We start from the raw sequence: 21285 nt of genomic DNA, 5'->3' as shown, positions 1-21285 counted from the left end.
AAGCAATTATACTCCAATAAAGATGTTAAAAAAAACCACAGATTTGTGATTTGGTAGAACGTATGCTTCTTTATTAATGTATTAAGTAGCAAGTCCAGCAGTGGGTCTCACAATTGCCATAACGCTGAAGCAGTGATGAGCGTAAATGCTGTTTTGAGAGCCCTGCAACAATACAATGTGACAAGAGAGTATTTGTGATTATATTGGTGGCCAAGTCACAGGTTTTGCTAATATTAATGTGGTCCATTGCCCCCATTCATAATTGGATGGAAATGCTAAATGTCAGAGAGAAAATAAAAGATGTAATTTTTGTTTCGCCATCAAAGTTCACAGACACCCTTGGTCCGGGGTGTCATCCATGGACCCCAGGCAAAGAACCCCTGACCTAAACAGAGTTTTCTGGAATAGCATGTTTGTGAAACAGAAATTGGTGTCCTAAGGATCAAGGGTTGTGTGGTCAGACCAGGCCGAGAAAGGCTGTACCACATGCCTGTTGGCATTTGAAAGCCTCGGAGAAGGCTGACCATAGAGAGGGTGGATTTCGCTCAGTTTAAACGAGTTTGCCAAACTTACCTGGCCACAGAACCATTTTATCCTGGAGCACATCTTAAGCCCCATCCCTTCCATGCGTGCTCTGGCTCAGAGTGGGCTGCTCCCCTCTGCTCTGTGTGATCTCCATCCCTCCAAAGCACAGGCTTCAAAGCCAGACCACTGGTCTTCTGTCATGTTTCATAAAAATGAATTAATTGCCCACATTTGAAAAGTCAAGGGATATCATAGGAAAATAACCTGAATTTCTAATTCTTCCTGCAAAACTGGAAGATCTGGCCACAAGAGGCTGGAGCTGTAGATGGGCCATGTACTGACAGGTAGACTGGTGGCCACCACACCTTGTGATGCACGTCTTATTTTACTAATTGATCTGGAAGAACCTCCAGCATGGCCTTTTGTTTTAAGGCCATGAACACAGAACTTAGAGAATGATTTGCAAGGGAGTGGTGTGAGAGGGGAGGAAAAGGGAGGAAAAGGGAAGGATGAATCAGGGGATGATGGTGGGAAGTTGGGTAAGTCCTAGCAGATGGCCGGGTATAGGGACACTTGGGGCACGGGCCCCCTCGGTGCAGACTGCCTTCGGGGATGGGGAGAGTTAAACATCTGTGTGCATGCCCTTGTCCTCTGCAGATGTTCATCATCGAAAAGGTGGACGGGGACATCTGCCTTCTGAACAAGTTCTCTATCACTGGCTCCACTTACGCTCCAGAAGGAGAGGTGTAAGTTCCCCCAAAGTCGTCTTCCCAGTTCCTCGTGCCCCTCCCCACCACACACACACACACACACACACACACACACACACACATATCCTCTCTCCCTGGGGCCTCCCTCTAGTTTTGTCTTCCTGTTTCTCTCTTGTTCCTTCCCCAACCTTATTCTCTCTCCCACCTGATCTCCAAGTTGGTTGCCATCTCCTTGCTGCATTCCCTGTGCTCTCTCTGCATCTCATTCCCTATCTTCTCTACCTGTCTCTTTCCCTTCCTTCCTCCCCACCCGGCCGCCAGCTTGAAGAATGATAAGCCAGTCCGGACAGGGCAGTATGATGGGCTGGTAGAGCTAGCCACCATTTGTGCCCTCTGCAATGACTCCTCCTTGGACTTCAATGAGGTAACCTCTCCACTCCTGAAGCCGCCCCTCCTTCCCCCTCCAGCTGCCTCAGAGTCCAGGCCTCCTCGACAGGCCGCAAGGAAGGGCTCGGGGGAAGGGGGTCCCTTGTACCAAGCCCTCTCCTGGGTGTAAGGGGAAGAGAGTGGCTTGCTCCCTTCCTGTTCTAGGTGGAAGGTGGGCATGATAGATGGGAGCACGGGGCTGGGAGCCCAGGGCACCTACTTCCTCTTCCTCCTCTGCCCTCTCAGGCCAAAGGTGCTTATGAGAAGGTGGGCGAGGCCACCGAGACTGCACTCACCACCCTGGTGGAGAAGATGAATGTATTCAACACTGAACTGAGAAACCTCTCAAAGGTGGAGAGGGCCAACGCCTGCAACTTGGTGAGTCTAGGCACTCCCTCCCACGGTCCTTCTCCAGCCCATACTGTACAGGCCAGGACCTAAGGAACCTCAGGAGACAGGGCCCCCCACCCCCACCCAGGTCAGGCTGGTCAGGGCCTTGTGCCCCATGCTGGGACCCAGCCGGCACAGGCAGAGAGCCTCTCCGCAGCTTTCCTTGGCAAGGCTGACTTGGGGTAGGACCTACTGCACCTGCACTTACACTGCTCTTCCTGGTGCCCGGTTGCAGCATCCCTGGAAGAATTTAAGATCACTTTTCCTGTCGTGTCCCTAGTTGAAAGGGACAGAGCTGGACACAGAAACCACAAGTGACCCATCCTGGGACAGCCCCAGTTTCAACTATTCCCCATTGTCTCTAGAAACACACTTGTTTTTATCAGATCACAATGCCTGATTTAGGATTTGGGAAATATGACTGCCTCATATGCCTCTGCTTCCCCGTGTCCAGGTGAACAAGCCCAATTCTGTGACCATCACTCCAAGTTCTTGCTATTAATATTTACTGAATGTCTCTATTGAATTCCTCTGGGATATTATATTATATTCCCCACACCGCTCATTCCTTTTTTTTTCATATAGGCAAGATGCTCATGGCTGCTTTATTTAATATGACAAAAATAATGCAAACAACCTAAGTATTTATCAATACAGGATTCATTTTAAAAATTTACAAATGATAATAAAAACATCAAATTATTTTTAATTTTATTTATCGTTTTTATTTTTGTTTTGTGGAGAAACATCTACAATGCATTTGGCACATTCACTTTTATGGAGTGCTTAGTACTACGTGCCAGGTACCAGCTCTCCATTGTCTAGCAACGTACGTCTGTAGACTCACACAGGTGGTTGTCTACATTTAAATGATTACATAAAAGTAGAAACTCAGTTCTTCAGCTGCACTCATCACATTCCCCAGGCTCAGTAGCCGTTGTTCGATTGCACTGTATTGAACCATCCAGATTATTAAACATTCCCATCATCACGGAAGGTTCTATCAGGCAGTGCCACACTACGCCGTCCTGTTTCTATTGTGCTTTAACCTGAACATAGGAAGACAGTGGCAGCACTAGCCTTGGAATTCTCTCCATTTCTGCTGTAGGCAGCAGACTTAGCTTTATCTCAGACTCAGCTTGGGGTCTGCTCTGACCTCCAGATCCTTTTCGACTATGTTTTAAAGGGTCTGGGACTCTTCCCTTCTAGCATAGCATCATCACTCTTTCTCCACTGGTCTCATATCTGGCCTCTCCCTCCCTGTCTCCTCTCTCTCAGGTGATCCGCCAGCTAATGAAGAAGGAATTCACCCTGGAGTTCTCCCGGGACAGAAAGTCCATGTCTGTCTATTGCTCTCCAGCAAAATCCCGGGCTGCTGTGGGCAACAAAATGTTTGTCAAGGTCAGGAATCCGAGTGCGCCTCAGCCCCGCTTCTTCCCAGTCCTGAACCCTCCTCTCTTCTCCCTGCCCCGCTCACCGTGCACTGGAAGGAACAGTAGTCTCTGAATACTGTTCTGTTCTCCTAGGGTGCCCCAGAGGGGGTCATCGATCGCTGTAACTACGTGCGAGTCGGCACCACTCGGGTGCCCATGACAGGGCCGGTGAAGGAGACGATTCTGTCGGTAATCAAGGAGTGGGGCACTGGCCGGGACACCCTGCGCTGCCTGGCCCTGGCCACCCGGGACACCCCCCCAAAGCGAGAGGAGATGGTCCTGGATGACTCTTCCAGGTTCATGGAGTACGAGGTGAGCAGACGGAAGCATCCCGTTGTCCCAGAGTCACCTGCCTCACCCCTTCCGCCACCCTTGTCATTTCCTACTTCGTCACGGGGCCTAGAATCACAGGACGTTAGAGTTTGAGAGAACCTTAGGAATAATCCAGCCCAGGGCTACTTGGCATGTGGTCCGTGGACCCATCTGAGATGAGGTGAGGTGCTTGCTCCAGAACAGAAGCCAGCCAGGTCCACTCGGGTTTAGCTGATGTGTTTCCACAGTGAGGTTTTCTAAGGACGTGCATCAGCCTCCATTCTGGCACTAGCGCTTTATCTCGTAGTGGACCTGCTCTCTGAACAGCACCAAAGCCCACTCCATCTTACAGAGGCAACAGCGTGGCCTGGCAGGTGACACAGATTTGCTCCAAGTTGTAGATCAAGTGAGCAGCCCTGCTGAAAGCAGAAACCACCTGCCTCACTTCCAGTTCAAGTTCTTTCTATGAAAGACACGCTCTGCCACCTACAATGGGCCTGGCACCGCCAGGCCTGCAGACACACATGTGAACATTTCCCACCCCTGAGCTTTGAGGCCCCACTGAGGTTTAAACACCAGGCCCAGGGACAGCTCTCCCCTCAGCTCCCCCCAGGCTTCCTCCTTGACCCTGTCGCTCTCTTCTCTGTCTCCCCAGACGGACCTGACATTCGTTGGCGTGGTGGGCATGCTGGACCCACCCCGCAAGGAGGTCACAGACTCTATCCTCCTGTGCCGTGATGCTGGCATCCGAGTGATCATGATCACTGGGGACAACAAGGGCACAGCCATTGCCATCTGCCGACGAATTGGCATCTTCGGGGAGAACGAGGATGTGGCTGACCGAGCCTACACTGGCCGGGAGTTTGATGACCTGCCCCTGACCACGCAGCGGGAGGCCTGCAAACGCGCCTGCTGCTTTGCCCGCGTGGAGCCCTCGCACAAGTCGAAGATCGTGGAGTATCTGCAGTCCTACGACGAGATCACAGCGATGGTGAGACGACTGGCGTGGGGCGGTCTGCTTGGTGTCTATTGACATGACCGTCCTGGGGAGCTGGGGACCGAGGGAGGACGGGGCTGAGCAGGGGCCCTGGCGAGATGCACGGAGGGGAGGGATTCGGGCCCCGATGGAAGAGTCTCAAGGAGGGTACGAGGAAGGGGCTGGTGCCCACCTTCTCTCCCTCCCCACAGACAGGTGATGGCGTCAACGACGCCCCTGCCCTGAAGAAGGCGGAGATCGGCATTGCCATGGGATCCGGCACCGCCGTGGCCAAGTCGGCCTCCGAGATGGTACTGGCCGACGACAACTTCTCCACCATCGTGGCTGCCGTGGAGGAGGGCCGCGCCATCTACAACAACATGAAGCAGTTCATCCGCTACCTCATCTCCTCCAATGTGGGAGAGGTGGTCTGGTGAGCAGCCGGGAAGGGCATCTAGGAGGAGCTCGGGGCTGGTGGGGGGTGACCACAGGCCTGGGAGGCAAGACAGACGTGTGACCTCCTCCTTCTGGCAGCATCTTCCTGACAGCTGCCCTGGGGCTGCCTGAGGCCCTGATCCCCGTGCAGCTGCTGTGGGTGAACCTGGTGACAGACGGGCTCCCGGCCACAGCCCTGGGCTTCAACCCCCCCGACCTGGACATCATGGACCGGCCCCCCCGGAGCCCCAAGGAGCCCCTCATCAGTGGCTGGCTCTTCTTCCGCTACATGGCAATTGGGGGTGAGCAGGATGAGACCCCCACACCCCTTCCCGACCCTCAGGGCTGATCCCCTCTCTGGGACACCAGCTTCCCCACAGCAGCCACTGCGGCGGGCCCTCTTCCTCCAGCTGCTGTTCATGGCCAGGAGGCCCTCTCAGCTCCTCCCGTCTCCCCAGCCCTGGGCCCCCAACTCCCATCTTCTCTCCACCACAGGCTATGTGGGTGCAGCCACGGTGGGAGCAGCAGCCTGGTGGTTCCTATACGCTGAGGACGGGCCTCACATCACCTACAGCCAGCTGGTAGGGCAGCACGGAGGGAGGTGGGAGGAGGCGAGGGGAGCAGGAGGGTGCCGTGGAGGCTTTTTCGGAACCCCGGCTTCTCCCCTCTCCTCCTGCAGACTCACTACATGAAGTGTGCGGAGCACAACCCTGACTTTGAGGGTGTGGATTGCGAGGTCTTCGAGGCCCCCGAGCCCATGACCATGGCCTTGTCCGTGCTGGTTACCATCGAGATGTGCAATGCTCTCAACAGGTGGGGTCCGCGCTCCCTCCCTCTGCGGCCCTCTGGAGGCCACCCTCCCCCTGCTTACCGCTTCTCTCCCCTTGTGCCTCCACCCCTGGCTCCGCCCGGCCGCCCCCTCGCAGCCTGTCTGAGAACCAGTCCCTCCTGCGGATGCCGCCCTGGGTGAACATCTGGCTGGTGGGCTCCATCTGCCTCTCCATGTCCCTCCATTTCCTCATCCTCTACGTGGACCCTCTGCCGGTGAGCCTTCTTCTGGCCAGGGGCTGCCTGCCCCCCCCCCACCCACAGGGGGCCTCTGCAGGGGTCCGCGACCACGACCCCTGCCAGAGGGAGGAGGGCGGGGTCAGGCTGGTGCAGTGGCAGCTCCTGGGCTCCTTCTCACTGCCCTTCCCGCCTCCTCCCAGATGATCTTCAAGCTGCAGGCCCTGGACCTGCCCCATTGGCTCATGGTCTTCAAGATCTCGTTACCAGTCATCGGGCTCGATGAACTCCTCAAGTTCATTGCTCGGAACTACCTGGAGGGTAAGAGCGCGCCGCCCCCAGCCCTGTCAGCCCCTGGCCCCTGACACAGCCCCTCCCTCCAGGCCGTGAAGGCGCCTGCCCCGCTTCCTTGTCAGGTGGGTGAGTTCCCAGAGCCCCAGCAGGCCCCGTGTCCTCCGCCGAGGGGCGCACCCAGCCCCTGCCCCGCCTTTGCCCGCTCCTCCAAGCCCGTCTCCTTGGCGCCCCAAAGCCTCCTCAGCCCTCTTGGTCCCCTGCGCCCACCTCCCTCCCTCGATAACGGCTGTCTCTCTGTCCTCTCTGGCCATAGGATAACTCGTTTCCCCCTCCTCCATCTCTCTGAGCCGTGTCACAGGTATCACCCCCCTTCTTGCCCGTGCCCTAGCTGCTGTACCCCCTCTGCCCACCCCCTCTCCCCCTCAGGCGGCGCCGGGGTCACGTGCCCTCACAGCTCCACCTGGAGCCACCGCCGCCGCCGCCACTGCCGTGCTTCCAAGTGGGGCTGGGCTGCTGCCTCTACTCTGCGGGGGTGGCACTGCCCGGCCCCGGGCACCACTGTCTGCTGGGCTGCACTGCGTCGCGCTGGCTGGCCGCTGAGCCGTGTGCCGCTGGGGCTGCAGTGGCTGGGGGGAGTGGGGGCTGGGGACACAGGTGAGTGGGGGGGTGGCGGGGGGCCTCCAGGTGAGTGTGCTGGGGGACTGGGACAGGTAGGGAGCTGAGAGGGACTTCTCCTCTCCTGTGCCGCCCTGCCACCAGTCTCATCCTCCCCCTTTTTCTTCCAGATCCAGAAGATGAAAGAAGGAAGTAACCAGTCCTTTTGCCCTCCCTTCCCCACCCTGATAGTGACACGTCTTCAGCCAGAGCTGTGGCACAGGCCGCCACCACGTGCCCCCCAGCCCGACATTCTTGTTTATAAACATAATGTCCCCTTCACGTCTCCTCCCCCCTCAGCAACCGCCCCCCCCCTTTTGCCCTTGTAAAACCTCCCCTCCCCGACCCCGTGGGGCTTGCAGGGACAAGGCGACCGACTGAGCTGAGCTGCTTATTTATTGAAAATAAATGACAGAAAAATCTGGCCTTGTCTCTGTGCACACCTTGGGGCCTGGTTCGGGCCCCTGGGGACAAGCATCTTAGTGTCATGCAGTCCAGGAAGCAGCCACCTGTCCCAGGGCGCGTGTGTGGAGGGACCCGGGGACACAACCCAGGGCTCCCGGCCATCACTCACAGCTCGGCTGTGCCTGGGGAAGGGGACGGAGGTAACAGGCATGGCTGTTAGGCTGGGTGGGGGCGGGGGCGGGAGGCTTGGAGCCCAGGAGGCAGCATGGCAGCCAGAAAGCCACAGGGCTGAGCCTGCCCCTCTGGTTTCCAGAGGGGGTTGGGACCCTCACCCAGGTGTCATCTTTGGAAGCAGAAGACCCAGCCGCCCCTGGGAGGAGGCGCTGGAGGGACAGGGCTGCGGTGGCCCCGTCACCTCAACCCCAGGCTTGGAGAGGGTGAAGACTCCATCCTGAGACCCCCCAAAGCCTCGGCCTCACGGTTCAGGAGTGGAGAAAGACGGTCTCCCCCCAGGGTGGGTGGTGCTGGCCCCTCAGGTGTCCTTGATGTCCCCGACGTCCCTGAGGGGCGCCTCGTCCATGATGCTGCGCACCTGCTCCAGACTCTCTGCCTGGCGGATCCGTTCCAGGCGCACCTGTGGGGGCCGGCGAGGGAGGCAGAGGGCCCTTGGTGGGAAAATGCAGCCTCCACCCCATCGGCCAGCCCCCTGAGGGGCAAGAGCACGGGACCAGTGTACCCGTGTACCTCACCTCTCCCAACCCCCAGTGAAAATGGTTCAAGGGAAGAAATGGATCCTAAGAGAGCAGCCTGAGGAAGGGTTGGCAGGGGCAGGTGGAAGTGACGTGATGAGCACAGGGCACGTCGGCGTGCCAGGCCCTGGGCCACGGGCTTCGCACCACCGACAAAGATGGAAGCACAAGATCTTCAACGTTTTTTGAGCACTAGCTCAGAGGAAAGGACCATGCCAGCCCCAGAGGGAGGGAGAGGACTCTTCTAACTGGGAGACTATCCTTGCAAGACGAAGGACAAGTCACCTGGAGTCATGCCAGTCTGGTGGGGAGGGGGCACGCCGTACCTGCAAGGCCTGGGACAGTCGTACGAAATCCCTCTGCACTTGCTCACTGGTCTCCAGCTCAGCCTGCAGCCGCAGCATCTTTGCCCTCTGTTCCGAGAGGAGGTCTGTGAGCTGGGCCTAGGGGCACAGGACGCAGAGCTAGGGCCCTGGGCTGAAGAAACAGGATGTCTGGACAGGGTAACCCCTTCAATATTGCCCCCGATCCTCACCTCTTCTGTGCGGCCCGAGCCCAGTGGCTGCCTCAGGACTTCCTGCTGCCTGGCCTAAGGGAGACATAAAGGGCAGCAGGGGCTGGTGAGGGTCCTCTCCACGCTGCCACCCTCCTCCGCCATCCCGGCCTGGCCCGGGTCCTGCCTCACCTTGCTCTGCTCCTGCTGGACCCGCTCCATCTCCATCCTCAGGCTGCACAGGGAGGCTGGGAAGTCAGGCAGGGCCAAGGCGTCAGGCCCACAACCTCTCTCCTTCCCCGCCCCGCCCGGCCCAGCACAGGCTCCAGCCCATACTCACCCTCTAACACCTCTGTGCGGGAAGGAAAGAAAGAGAGGTCAAAGCTCATCATTCTCGCACTGCATCCTCTCTCCCCTCCTGGTGCCCAGGCAGTCCCCGAGGGGGTGGGGACTCAGCCTCCTGGGGAGCGAGGGTGGGGTGGCTCGCTGCCTCCTCCCTCACCTGTCTCCTCCCGCTGCCCCCTCAGCTGCCCCTCCAGGCTGGCCCTCGCCGCCGTCTCTTCCTCCAGCGCCTCCCGCAGGGTCACGATCTCAATCCGCAGCCGCTCGGCCTCGTGCTCCTGGGCCTGCTGGTGGGCCCGCGCCTCCTGCTGAGTGCGGCGCACCAGCTGCCGCAGCTCCTGGAAGGATGCAAGTCACGGGCTGGGTGCGGGGCCGGCCGGGGGCCAGCGGCTAGAAGGGGATTGTGGGGAGGGGAAAGGAAGGAAAGAAGGAAGAAAACAGAGGAAACAACCCGAACACCCATCACGGGGAGAGTGGACAAATACCCTGGGACGGCAGTGAATGTTTTCCCACAGCACAACCCGGGGTGGAGGACCTCAGGAGCGGTGCTGAGTGAAAGCTCCAGGAGACTACCCAGAGCAAGATTCTGAGTTTTTATAACTAAAAACAACTAAAATTAGCACTCCACGGTTTAGGCAGACGTGTATATGTAATAAAAAGGATCCCAGAGAAGGGCAAGGGAATGATAAAGCTCAGGATGGCAGGAACAGAGCCAAGGACCACGGGGCGGGGCGCACGTAAGGCGATGTCAGTTACAGTTCTCAAGGTGGGCAAGGGTTCCGGCTGATGTTCATATTTTTAATAAATTCAATCAGCAGAGGCCACACACAGATCAATGATGACAGCTTGTTATGAACCAAAGATGATGATGAATTCAATTTTGTGGATCTCATGTCACTTAAAAATAACAAGCCAAATTACTGCTTCCTTTGCATCAAGCATTCTGTTAACTCGTTTTCTCTCTGTGCTGATGCTGGGAGGGGGGTGTGGTCCCATTTGGCAGAGGAGGAAACTGAGCCTTAGAAAAGCTGAGTGAGTTGGCCGTGGTGACGCAGCTGATACACAGCAGCCTGGGTGCGTCCCCGACTCCCGTGGCCCCAGGCCAATGCTTTGCTGTGCGTGGAGAGGAAGGGCCTGTCCCCCGCCTTACCAGCAGCGAGCCGGGCAGCGACTCCTCCTGGCCCTCATCCTGCTCCAGGCCCCAGGGGGCTGAAGACGGCGGCTGCTCAGCCCGGAGCCCTTGGTTTTCCTCAGTCAGTCGCTTTACCTCGTGGCTCAGGCACTTGTGCGAGGTAGCCAGCTCTGCCTGGGGATGGACAGTTAGGACGAGGCGATGAGGGGACAGGGGGTCTCCAGTCTCCCGTGAGGCCAAAGCCTGAACACTCCTCCCAGTGGTCAGGAATGAGAGCCAGGAAGCCCACGCCCTCCTTCTAGGCTGAGAAAGAAAGAAACACCCTTTAGTAAGCGTCTTTGGCTCCCAAGCTCTTTTTTTTTTTTTCCTGGCCACACCACGTGGCTCACGAGATCTTAGTTCCCTGACCAGGGATCGAACCTGGGCCCCCTGCAGTGGAAGCGTGGAGTCTTAACCAATGGACCGCCAGGGAACTCCCTCAAGCTCTTTCTACACCGTCCTCAATGACTTGGAGGTCACACAGTGGCAGCCACAGGCCACATCGGGTGTTTTATTTGGTCCATATGGGTGTTTTTAAACCTTAAACAAGGGGCTTCCCTGGTGGCGCAGGGGTTGAGAGTCCGCCTGCCGATGCAGGGAACGCGAGTGCGTGCCTTGGTCCGGGAGGATCCCACATGCCGCGGAGTGGCTGGGCCCGTGAGCCATGGCCGCTGAGCCTGCACGTCCGGAGCCTGTGCTCCGTAACGGGAGAACAGGAGAGGCCACAACAGTGAGAGGCCCGTGTATCGCAAAACAAACAAACAAACAAAAAAACCTTCAACAAGTACAACATTAAAAACTGGGAGACTACACACAAACATCCGGATCTCTGGCTTCTCCCAACAAATGAGAAAACCAGGCAGCATCAAGCCTGCACTCCCACGCACCATGGGCAGCGAGTCAAGGGGTACTACCTCCCTTTACAGGGTCTCTTGGTTTGCCCTGCTACTCCTTCCTGCCTCACACGTGGCCCAGTTCAATCATCTGCCTCTCCTGTCTGGTCTCAGGAAGTATCCGATTTTGCAATCCCTGCTTCTCATTCTCACAACTCTGTAAGCTAGGACCCATTATCTCAATTTCAAGGCATCAAGGCTGAGGCTCTGGGCTTGTGGGATTAGCTCAAGATCACAGTGAGTGCGTGGTGGGTTCTTCTGAATCAGTACCAGGTGCCCTTGAAACCCTTTTACCCTCCTGGCACCAACTCCAGGGCAAAGCCAGAGCGGCTGGTGGGGGGGGGGGGCAGGGGGCGAGGAAGGACAGGTGCCTCAACCTTCCACGTGGCTCCCTCAACCAATTCCCGTCCCACTCCTCTCCCTCCCGTCCCGGCCCGCAGCCCTCACCATCTGCAGCTGAACCCGCTCCTGGGCCTGGCTCACGGTCCCCTGCAAGGTCCGCAGCAGCTGCTCTGAGTTCTGGACCTGGGCCAGGAGCACCTGCATCTGTGGGTGGAAGGAGGGCAAGGGTGAGGCCAGGCCAGGAGGAGGCAGGGAGCGGAGGCCCTGCGGAGCAGAGGCTGAACCCACCTGCTTAGCGCAGTCCTCGTTACTCCGTCTCAGGCCCTCTTGCAGCTCATCCCGCTCCCGGCTGATGCTCTCCAGGTCCTTCTGCAGCTGCCGCCCCTGCCACAGACGCCGGCCTCAGCCCCAGCCGCCAAGGGGAGGCCTTCCCTCCTCGCCAGACCTCTCACGCCTTGCTCCCTGCACCTCGGTGGGCAGTGCCATCTTTCACCCAGTCGTTCAAGGCAAAGGCCCAGGAACGGATGCTGACTCTTCTAAGTCCTCCACTCCCCAGGTCCAACCCACCAGCAGTCCCTGCCCGGTGGCCTCCAAAGTGGATTCCAAATCCACCCATTTCTCTCCACCTCTGCTGCCATCTCCTGGTCCCAGTCACCACCTTTCTCTAAACTATGTCAAGCATCGCCCTCCCAACCGGTCACTACCCTGCTTCTCCCGTTGCCCCCTCCCCCAACTGCAGTCCATTCCCACCCAGAGGCCCCAGTGACCTGATAAAGGCCTGGCGCAGAGAAGGCTTCTCCCTGCCTGACACACCACAGAGGCTTCCTGCAGCTTCTCCTCTAAGATGCAAACTCCATGGCTGGCCCCAAGGCCAAGGCCGACCTCCTGTGACCCCTGCCTGCCTTTCTGACCTCATCTCTCTTCCCCTCCTCTGTGGCCTTCCTGCTCCTCAGACACACCGTGGTCTGTCCGTCCTCTGGGCCTTGGAAACTGCAGTTCCTTAGGTCCCCAATCTTCAAAAAGCACCTCACTTTCCAGCCAGGATGGTCTCCTGCATTGCCAGTCTCTACCCCATTACCCTATTAAGTCTTGTTCTGGGTGTCTCACCCAGTGACACTGTCTTCCTCATGTGCCCATGTGCATGTTTGGGCCTGGCTCCCTCACTAGAGGAAGCTCCAAGAGGGTGGGAAGTTTCTTCTTCACTGCAGGATCCCCAGCTCTAGCTCAGGGCCTGGACATAGTAGGTGCTCAGTAAGTACCTGAAGCAAGAAACGGATGCGTGCACGTCGGCTGCCCACTCCACCCACTCCACTCACCTCCACCTGCAGCTGCTCCCACTGGTTGTCTGGGACGAGCTGGTAACCAGGAGGGGGCAGGTAGATGCCCTCAGGGACCAGGGTGCCCGTGGACACCAGAGAGGCTGTCTCCTCCTGCTCGGGGCTCAGGCCATGGCGGGTGCGGGGCAGGGAGGCACTGCCGCTGGCTCCACCGCCGAGGGAGAAGGAGGAGATGGAGGCGCTGTCATCACAGTTGTGGGCGAAGGCCTCGGCCGCCGCACCCCCGTCTCCACTCAGCTCCTCAAGAGGCTCCAGTGGTGGAGATGGGTCCCGGGACAGGAGCAACTCCGCGGAGCCGTGCAGGGAAGGGGGATGCCGGGGACGTCTCTAGGGAGAGGGGGCAGGGAAGAGGCTGGGGGGCCAGGGTCCTACAGCACCGCTTCTTCTCTCAGCGCCCCCTGGCCAACCCCTCACCTGGATCTCTTTTTTTTTTTTTTTTTTTTTTGCGGTATGTGGGCCTCTCATTGTTGTGGCCTCTCCCATTGCCGAGCACAGGCTCAGCGGCCACGGCTCACGGGCCCAGCCGCTCCGCGGCATGTGGGATCTTCCCAGACCGGGGCACGAACCCGTGTCCCCTGCATCGGCAGGCGGACTCTCAACCACTGCGCCACCAGGGAAGCCCCACCTGGATCTCTTGGATCAGCTCCTCTGCCCTCAGCAATTTCGCCTTCAGCTCCTCAATCTCCTGCTCCATGGGCAACACGATCTCCCGCAGCTTCTCCGAGTCCTCGTGGGCCTGAGGAAGGGGGGTTGGGCAGTGACTGTCCCCCTCTCCCGACTGCAGGACCCTCAGGACTGTTCAGAGCTTTCCCTCCAAGCACATCAGCTCTTCTAATTCTCCCAAGCAGGCACCGTCCACCCCCACTTTATTTATTTACTTTTTAAATATTTTATTTATTTATTTTTGGCTGTGTTGGGTCTTCGTTGCTGCGCGCAGGCTTTCTCTTGTTGCGGCGAGCGGGGGCTACTCTTTGTTGCGGTGCACAGGCTTCTTATTGCAGTGGCTTCTCTTGTTGTGGAGCACGGGCTCTAGGCGCGCAGGCTTCAGCAGTTGCGGCACGTGGGCTCAGTAATTGTGGCTCGCGGGCTCTAGGGCGCAGACTCAGTAGTTGTGGAGCACGGGCTTCAATGCTCTGCAGCATGTGGGATCCTCCTGGACCGGGGCTCAAACCCGTGTCCCCTGCATTGGCAGGCGGATTCTTAACCACTGCGCCACCAGGGAAATCCCCACCCCCATTTTAGAGAGAGGAACACAGAGGCTCTGAGAGCTTACATGACTTGCCCCAGGTCACATGGTACAGAGCCAAAGTCACAACTACCTTCCTGTTGCCCACTTGTAGAGTGACATACATTTCTTTCCCAACATCATGTATCCCGTTTTATCATAGAACGTCACATTTTTAGTTGGGCTCATGACCTAAATTCTAGAATACCATCTACATTTCTCAGCTTCCCTATAACTAAGCATGGCCATATGATTAAGTTCCAGCTATGAGATGTAGGCATATGTGTCAGGTGCAACTTCCAGGACAACTCCTCAAAGGGAGAGGGTATGCTTTTCTTTACTCCTCCTCCTTCTTGCTGGCTAAAATGTGGATGTGATGGCTGGTGCTCAAGCAGTCATCTTGGACCATGAGGCAGTAAGCTACCTATGGCAAAACAGCAACATAGGAGAAGCCTGGGTTCCTATTGACTTGTTGAGCTGCCACATAAGTCCTGGAATGTCTACCTCTGGTTCTAAGAAAAACAGATTTCTATCTTATTTAAGCCACTGTTATTTGGGCTTTCAAACTTTGTCCTAATCAATATGTCTTCCCATATTCCCATTACTGGCATATTTCTGGCCACTTCTTTTCAGTCTTTTCAGGTTTGGGATCCTGTCGAACTTGCACAGCCAACAGCCTCTGGACACCTCCACTTGGATGTTGCACAGGCTCCTCTGTCCAAGTACAGCCAAATCTGAACCAACTCATGATGCCGTTTCTCCTCCCATAAGCGCTAGATTGGCGAGAATGACACTGCTATCCACCCAGCTATCCAAGGCAGAAATCTGCCAGTCATCCATCCTCTTCCAAGTCATGCCATTTCTACCTCGTGAATCACTCAAAAACCCGTCTCAGACAAGTTCAGTCTAACCCTCCAAATCTCTTGTGTGCACAGTGGCAACAGGTAGGGTAAGCCTGCATGCTCTGCAGATGCCCACGCCGTAGATGGATGCAAGGCCAGGACTGGAACTTCCCGACTCTGGGCCTGTGGCTCCTTGCGCCGTACCAGGTAGCCTTAATTCACCGGAGTCCTCTCCTTCACCACCCTGTGTAACCGCTCCCGGAGGAACACTCTGAACGCAAGTAAGTAGCAGCCTCTGCTGGCAAACTGTGGGTTGGAACCTTCCTTTCTTGGGCTCCTATTTTGATCTGTGTCCTTCTAACCAGGCAACTTACTCCATCTACCTGAGCCGCAGTTTCCTCACGTATAAAGTGAGGTAAGCACCTACCTCACAGGGCAGCTGTGTGAATCAAATGAGGGAAGATGTGAATTTGCTCTGAAAGATGAAGAGTTTGGTAATATGTGCTTCCTACAATTGTTCATGACAAGAATAATGGAGGCAATATACCACAGAGATTAAGAGCAAAGCTTTAGAACCAGACTGCCTAGATTTTAAAATCCCAGATCTGCTCCTTTTTATGTGCATAACCTGGGGAGAATTACTAAACTTCTCTGAGCCTCACCTTACTCATCTGTTAAATGGATCTAATGGGTCCCTCTTTTAGGGGAAAGACTGGGGAGACTTGAATCCGTCAAGCAGGTATTGCAATGCCGAGTGCATGAGAGGTATCCTTAAATGCTAGCTCCCTCCCCTCTACACGACATGACTTTTTTCTTTTTTTTGGCTGCGCCACGTGGCTTGCGGGATTTTAGTTCCCCGACCAGGGATCGAACCCGGGCCCCTGCAGTGAAAGCACAAGTCCCAACCACTGGACCGCCAGGGAATTCCCTACATGACTTTTCTTAATTTGAGGGGTAAACACACCTGGCCATCCCACTAGTAAGTGGCAAGCCAGGACCGTGCTGAGTACAGGGCTCGTGTATGTTATACCTAGAATTATTACTGGGTGCCCTGCTCCCAGTGATGTGGCAGTGGGACACAGATAATCCCTCTGCCCCACAGTCACCTTTGGCTGCTTCAACATATTTCCAAATCCCTGAGGAGGGGGCGGGTAGGCTATCCCAACCCCAACCTTTTCCATCTGCTTCTCCAAGGAGTCCAGGGGGTGAGCCCTGGACAGCAGCTGCTTCAGGCGCCCCAGCTCCCGCTCCTTCTCCTCACAGTCCTGCTGCTGCTGCTGCCGCTCCTGCTTCAGAGACGTGATCTGGGCTTCATAGCTGCTGATGGAGTCTGGCGAGACAGGAAGGGCAGAGGAGAGGGAGGGTCAGTGCACTAGCCATACCTCGGGGCGAGCGGGGGGCGCTCCATCACTGCCGCTCTCTGCAAGGCAATTTACCATAGCAGTGATGACAGTGGACTTTGTGGTGGGATGGTCCTGGGCAATCAGTTCGCCTCTCTGTATAATGTCCTCGGCCAATGATTATCCCACTGGCTTGTTACAGGATCAAATGACGTGATATTTGGAAGGGGTTCAGCCCTCTTCCTGGTACATAATAAATGCTAAAGATAGGCTATCTGTTGCTATTAATACATACCGATAACAATCAAAATCTAGTAAGAGTCATAAATATTCACTCTGGACCAGACTCTGAGCTGGGCTCTGGAAATAGAGAAATTAATCAAACACAAACCCTGACACCAGGAGCCCACAGTCCAGTGAGGAAGACAGCCGTGGAAATAGTTACAAAGCAGTGTGAGGAGAGCTCATGAAAGGACCACTCCTGGGCTTGCGGTTCCCAGAGGAAAGAGCCCCTCACTCTACCTGCCAGGCCAGGAGAGACACCAGCAAGTGGTAAAGGATGGAAAGGACACATTAAGTAACAGGAGCAAAGGCTCACAGGTGGGAAGGTGGATGGTGTGGCTGGGGCATGGTGGACACATTGGAAAAACTGGAGTGAAGATGTAGGAGGAGATGCTGGGAAGGGTGAAGAGGGTGGCCGTGAATGGCTCCTAAGGCCTTGAATGCCATGCCAAGGAGTTTGGGATTTATCCTACATGTCAGTGGGAGGTAAGCGGATGCTGGGCGGAACATGGTCATTTTTCATTTGCATAGTTATTTATTTTAACACATACTAACATTAGAAGTAAGGGTTCTGTTGCCAGACTGCCTGGGTTCAAATCTCCTTTCTATCTGTATGACCTTAGGCAAGTTATCTAACCTCTCTGGGCCTCAGAGCTTCCTCTGTAAAATGGAGATGGATAATAGTTCCTTACTCATAGAGATTATTATGAAGATTAAATACTCATAAAGCATTTAGCTCAGTGCCTGGCACTCAATAAATGTTAGTTATTGTAATTATTATTACTATTATTATTATTTAGGACAGAGTTTCTTACAGGGACAGGAAGTTCCCTTTAAAATAAATGTATATAGGTTTTTTAAAAGTGGATCTATTTAAAGAACAATATTAAGTAGATGACAGGGTAAGTCATACAAGGACAACCATGTTGCACAGATGGTACATGGATGCCTGAAATGTGGGGAACCATGGCCCCAGAGAAGTCTGGAGCCAGGAGCAGCTGTTAGAAAGGGAAATGACATGGTGGGACGGGAACTGTAGGAAGTTTACTCTGGAAGTCAATGTCAAGGCCAGATTATAGAGGGAGACTTGTAAGAAGGCTGGGACAACAGTCCGGGGAAGTTGACGAGAGCTTTGCTACAGCAGTGGCCGTGGAAGCAAAGGGGTGGGATGCAACTGGGAGCTATTGCAGAGACTCTGGCCTTGGACTACAGGAGAAGGGGAATGGAGGAAAAGAAGCTGGGGGATCTGGGATAAGGGGAGCTGATGCGTCCCAAGTACAGAGGATGAGAGGGGGAGAAGTCGGTGCATGTGGGGCGAGGTTGCGGGGAGGTTGTGCGCAGATGCAGGGGTGTTTGGGGAAGAAGGGAAACCAGATGATGAGACTTACAGAGACTAGGCCCAGGGCCGAGTCTGAAGGCCAGAGGCTCAAACGAGTTCTCAGGGAACTGAGAAGCTGCTCACTTTCAGGGTTGATCAGTCATCAGTGAGGGACAAGAAATGACACGACATGGGGCCAGAGAACAGGTAGCAGCTCCGAGCTAAACTTAGCTGGAACTGACAGAGCTGCTGCTAGCGCAGGCAACGCCGCTATGCAAATTAGAAAAGGGCGCGTCTCCCTCTGAGCCCCTGGGTCTGCCCTGCGCTAGGCAGCCCTGCTAACCTACCCCATAGGTGTAGGTTATGCCCGCTGACCCCTTTCTTGTCATGTCCTCCCCCTTATGGGGCTGAGGGAGTCTGGGAGGAGTGCCTGCCTCACCTTTCAGGATGGCCTGCAGCGAGGCCACCTCCTCTTGGCATTGCCGCTGCACTGCAGCCACAGCCTCGGCCTTCGTGCTCTCGCTCACCTCGGCCACAGCCTTCATGGTTTCCATTTCTGCCAGGGCGCCTGCCAGCTCAGCCCGAAGCCGGTCGAGCTCCCCTGACTCGGCCTCAACTTTTGTCCCCTCCGGAGTCTGGGGGTCCAGCGCTGTGAAGGACAGGGATCAGCCTCTTTTCTCATCACTCTCGGATTCCCAATATTCCCAGGGCATCAAATCCTCAACTTCTGCAACTTAGTACAGCAGCCAAGGTCCCTGCACCTTTACCTAGCCCCGCCCCCCTCACCTGGCCCCTCGCCTTCCCCGACTCCTCCTCACCTAGCTCTGCCTAGTGTTGCCTAGAGCCCCGCCTCTTCCTCCCTCGGTTCACCCAATCCCCTCTTTTCTCTGACACGACCCCTCCCTTTTAGTGGCTCGCCCCTTGTCCACCTGGCTCCTCCCCTCCCACACTGGGCCCCACCTCTAACCTGCCACTGGCCCTCTCCCTTGAATCGCTAGACCACGCCCCCTCCGTCTCCCCCCCCCACCGGCGGCGTGGTCCCGCCCCTTTCTCCAGGCTCCCCGCACCACCCCCCACCCACCGACGCCAAGCTCGGCCCCGCCTCCGGCCTCGCCGCCCCTCGCGTGCACGGACGCATCCTCACATACCGGCCTCCGGCTGCCGCCGCCGGGCATCCTCGCCCGCGGCCGCCGGCGCAGGTGCCGCCATCGCCTCCGCTCAAACGGCGGGTTCCCGCACTCCCTGGTGACTGCGCTCACCGCTTCCGGGTCCTCTCGGCTGTTTCCGGATCCGCTCGGCTGTTTCCGGATCGGCCCTGGGCTCGAGACTGAGGCCGGAGTTGGGGAGGGGTGGCCGAGACTCGGCCGAAGACTTCCTAGTGGACTCCCGGCCGCGGCCCCAGGTCCCGCCCCTCCCCGCCTTCTTTGTTGGGCAGCGATGCTCGAGAAGGACGCCTGCCGTTCAAACCACGAAGTAGTTCTTTCGTCAAAGGCCTTTGGGCGTCTCCGCGTGACCTTGGAAGCTTTGCTCAAATTACACGTCCTCCGGGACGCCCACTGCCTCAGCCTACGGAGGGCGAAGCTCTCGCGGTCTCTCCCAAGCCTCGGAGCTGACCCCTTTGATCGGTTCCTGGCCGCCCTTCCGCCTGAGCTAGGCTCACGTTACAGCGAATTGTGGTCTGGCCTCCTTGCACCTCCGCTTTCGTGGAGCGTCCTCGGGGCAGGGCTAATGGGTCGACTTCACTTTTCTGGGCGCCTGGGTCCCCGCGTAGTCAGTCGTAGAAGTCAGAAACTTCCAAGTCCCCATCCCCACTTTGATATTCAGCCGGTCACCGCTTCCTGCTAATCCTCCCTCCACCTCCCAGTGCCTCTCAAATCCCTCCTTTCCTCTGTTGGCCGCTGCCCTAGGTCAAGCTCTCATTATCTGTGACCTCTCCCCTCCAACAGCCGACCTGATTTCTCCCCTTGGACGGTGACAGGTAACTCAAACTTCAGTCTAGAGCCTTGATTGCCTTTCTCCCAAACCCGTTTCTCCCTCTGGAAAGTACATTCCAGGAGCCTGCAAGTCCTTGGTTCTTCGTGTCCTCCTGCAAGTCCTGTAAGCTCTACCTCCAAAAGACTGAATATTCCAGAACGGGTCCCTTTTTCTTCATCTTCAGCTCTGACACCTAGCCCCAGTCCCACCACCACTAGCCCCACCCAGCCCCAGTCCCCATCATCTCTTTCCTGAACTTCCACGCAGCCAGAGGCTCCCCCTGTGTTGCCATTTGGCCCCTTTAGTTAATTCTCAAAGCAATTAAGAGTGATCTTTGTAAAACAGGTCATGTCTCATTTAAAAATGGGCGAAGGACAGGAATAGACATTTCATTGATGTCGCAGATGGCAAATATGTGCATGAAAGAAGATATTCAACATCATTAGCCATTAGGGAAGTGCAGATTTCCTACTTGCACACCTACCAGGACAGCTAAAATTTAAAAAGAGTGATAATACCAAATGCTGGTGAATAGATGGAGAAACTGAGTTTCTCATATATTCCGGATGGGAATGTAAAACGGTATAGCTACTGTGGAAAAGGGCACGACAATTTCTTACGAAACTAAACATGACCGGGCTTCCCTGGTGGCGCAGTGGTTGGGAGTCCGCCTGCCGATGCAGGGGACGCGGGTTAGTGCCCCGGTCCGGGAGGATCCCACATGCCGCGGAGCGGCTGGGCCCGTGAGCCATGGCTGCTGAAAACTAAACATGACCTTACCTGAACACATCAAGCTTTTCCCCACCCCAGGTCTTGGCTCCGAAGTCACCTTCTCAGTGATGCCTTTCCTGACCACCCTATCTAAAGTAGCCACTTCTATCACCTGTCCACCATTAGATCGCGTTAGAGACTTCTCACCACCTGAAATTGTTTATTGGTTAACTTATTTATTATTTATTAACAATTGGTTAACCAATTGTTTACTGGTTAACGTGTTTATTACGCCCTTTAGCCTTCTGTGGCCCCCAAGACTTGAATCAGAGCTCCATGAGATTAGGAACATTGTCTTATTTGCACCCTGTTATTTTCCCAGCACCTAGCACAGTGCCGGGTAAATAAACAGTAATAAATAAATATTTGGTGAATGAATGAATGAACACTTTCCTTACTGATCTCTCTGGCCTCCCTCCAACCCCCTCCCCTCCCCCACCCCACTGCAGCCTGGGTAGTTTTAGAAAATGCAAATCTAACCAGGTCAACTCCTAGATTATAAATCCCCAAGAGCTTCTTGCCCTCAGAATAGAGTCCAGACTCCCTGTATATGTGGCAGGGTTTCTTGGGAAGGGCATGAAATGATGCCTGTAAATAAGGTTCCGGTCAACTATCAGGCTTGGATTTTAACCCGAGACCCT

The 21285-nt window shown here is 56.0% G+C and overlaps 3 protein-coding genes across 9 annotated transcripts in view; 2 read left to right on the top strand and 1 right to left on the bottom strand.

Moving 5' to 3' along the window:
* The window catches only part of ATP2A1 (ATPase sarcoplasmic/endoplasmic reticulum Ca2+ transporting 1), a 16405-nt gene extending 8821 nt beyond the window's left edge, over positions 1–7584 (top strand). The window contains exons 10-23 of one of the 2 annotated variants that reach the window (XM_060124179.1): positions 1183–1271; positions 1557–1659; positions 1908–2039; positions 3330–3452; positions 3578–3796; positions 4452–4787; positions 4985–5205; positions 5307–5509; positions 5703–5788; positions 5887–6020; positions 6134–6251; positions 6416–6533; positions 6820–6864; positions 7292–7584. In XM_060124179.1, coding sequence (XP_059980162.1) covers positions 1183–1271; positions 1557–1659; positions 1908–2039; positions 3330–3452; positions 3578–3796; positions 4452–4787; positions 4985–5205; positions 5307–5509; positions 5703–5788; positions 5887–6020; positions 6134–6251; positions 6416–6533; positions 6820–6824 — 1887 coding nt within the window. In that variant the 3' untranslated portion in view covers positions 6825–6864; positions 7292–7584. The remainder of the gene's footprint in view (positions 1–1182; positions 1272–1556; positions 1660–1907; positions 2040–3329; positions 3453–3577; positions 3797–4451; positions 4788–4984; positions 5206–5306; positions 5510–5702; positions 5789–5886; positions 6021–6133; positions 6252–6415; positions 6534–6819; positions 6865–7291) is intronic. The other variant, XM_060124178.1, reaches the window with a different exon arrangement.
* On the bottom strand, positions 7539–19368 carry RABEP2 (rabaptin, RAB GTPase binding effector protein 2). Of its 4 annotated transcripts, none has more exons than XM_060124189.1 (14): positions 19048–19368; positions 18339–18548; positions 16132–16289; positions 13518–13628; positions 12872–13219; positions 11844–11939; positions 11661–11759; positions 10300–10584; positions 9310–9487; positions 9148–9159; positions 9000–9055; positions 8850–8903; positions 8641–8757; positions 7539–8199 (listed from the first exon to the last, which is right to left on the bottom strand). In XM_060124189.1, the coding sequence occupies exons 1-14, from the start codon at positions 19106–19108 to the stop codon at positions 8098–8100; spliced, it is 1887 nt and encodes a 628-aa protein (XP_059980172.1). In that variant the 5' UTR covers positions 19109–19368; the 3' UTR covers positions 7539–8097. The 4 variants fall into 4 exon arrangements, with proteins under 4 accessions (XP_059980172.1, XP_059980174.1, XP_059980173.1 ...); XM_060124191.1 differs by having other exon boundaries at positions 8641–8727; positions 10300–10455; positions 19048–19364; XM_060124190.1 differs by having other exon boundaries at positions 10300–10455; positions 19048–19360.
* Positions 15020–21285, top strand: part of CD19 (CD19 molecule) — a 19639-nt gene continuing 13373 nt past the window's right edge. For all 3 annotated transcript variants that reach the window (XR_009535606.1, XR_009535607.1, XR_009535605.1), the window contains exon 1: positions 15020–15240. The gene's annotated coding sequence lies outside the window, so the exon portion shown is untranslated. The remainder of the gene's footprint in view (positions 15241–21285) is intronic.

Source organism: Lagenorhynchus albirostris, chromosome 15 (genome assembly GCF_949774975.1).
Source record: "Lagenorhynchus albirostris chromosome 15, mLagAlb1.1, whole genome shotgun sequence".
NCBI classification, from domain to species: Eukaryota; Metazoa; Chordata; class Mammalia; order Artiodactyla; family Delphinidae; genus Lagenorhynchus; species Lagenorhynchus albirostris.
Note: the sequence above shows the minus strand (reverse complement) of the source record. Positions and strands in the feature narration are given on the sequence as shown.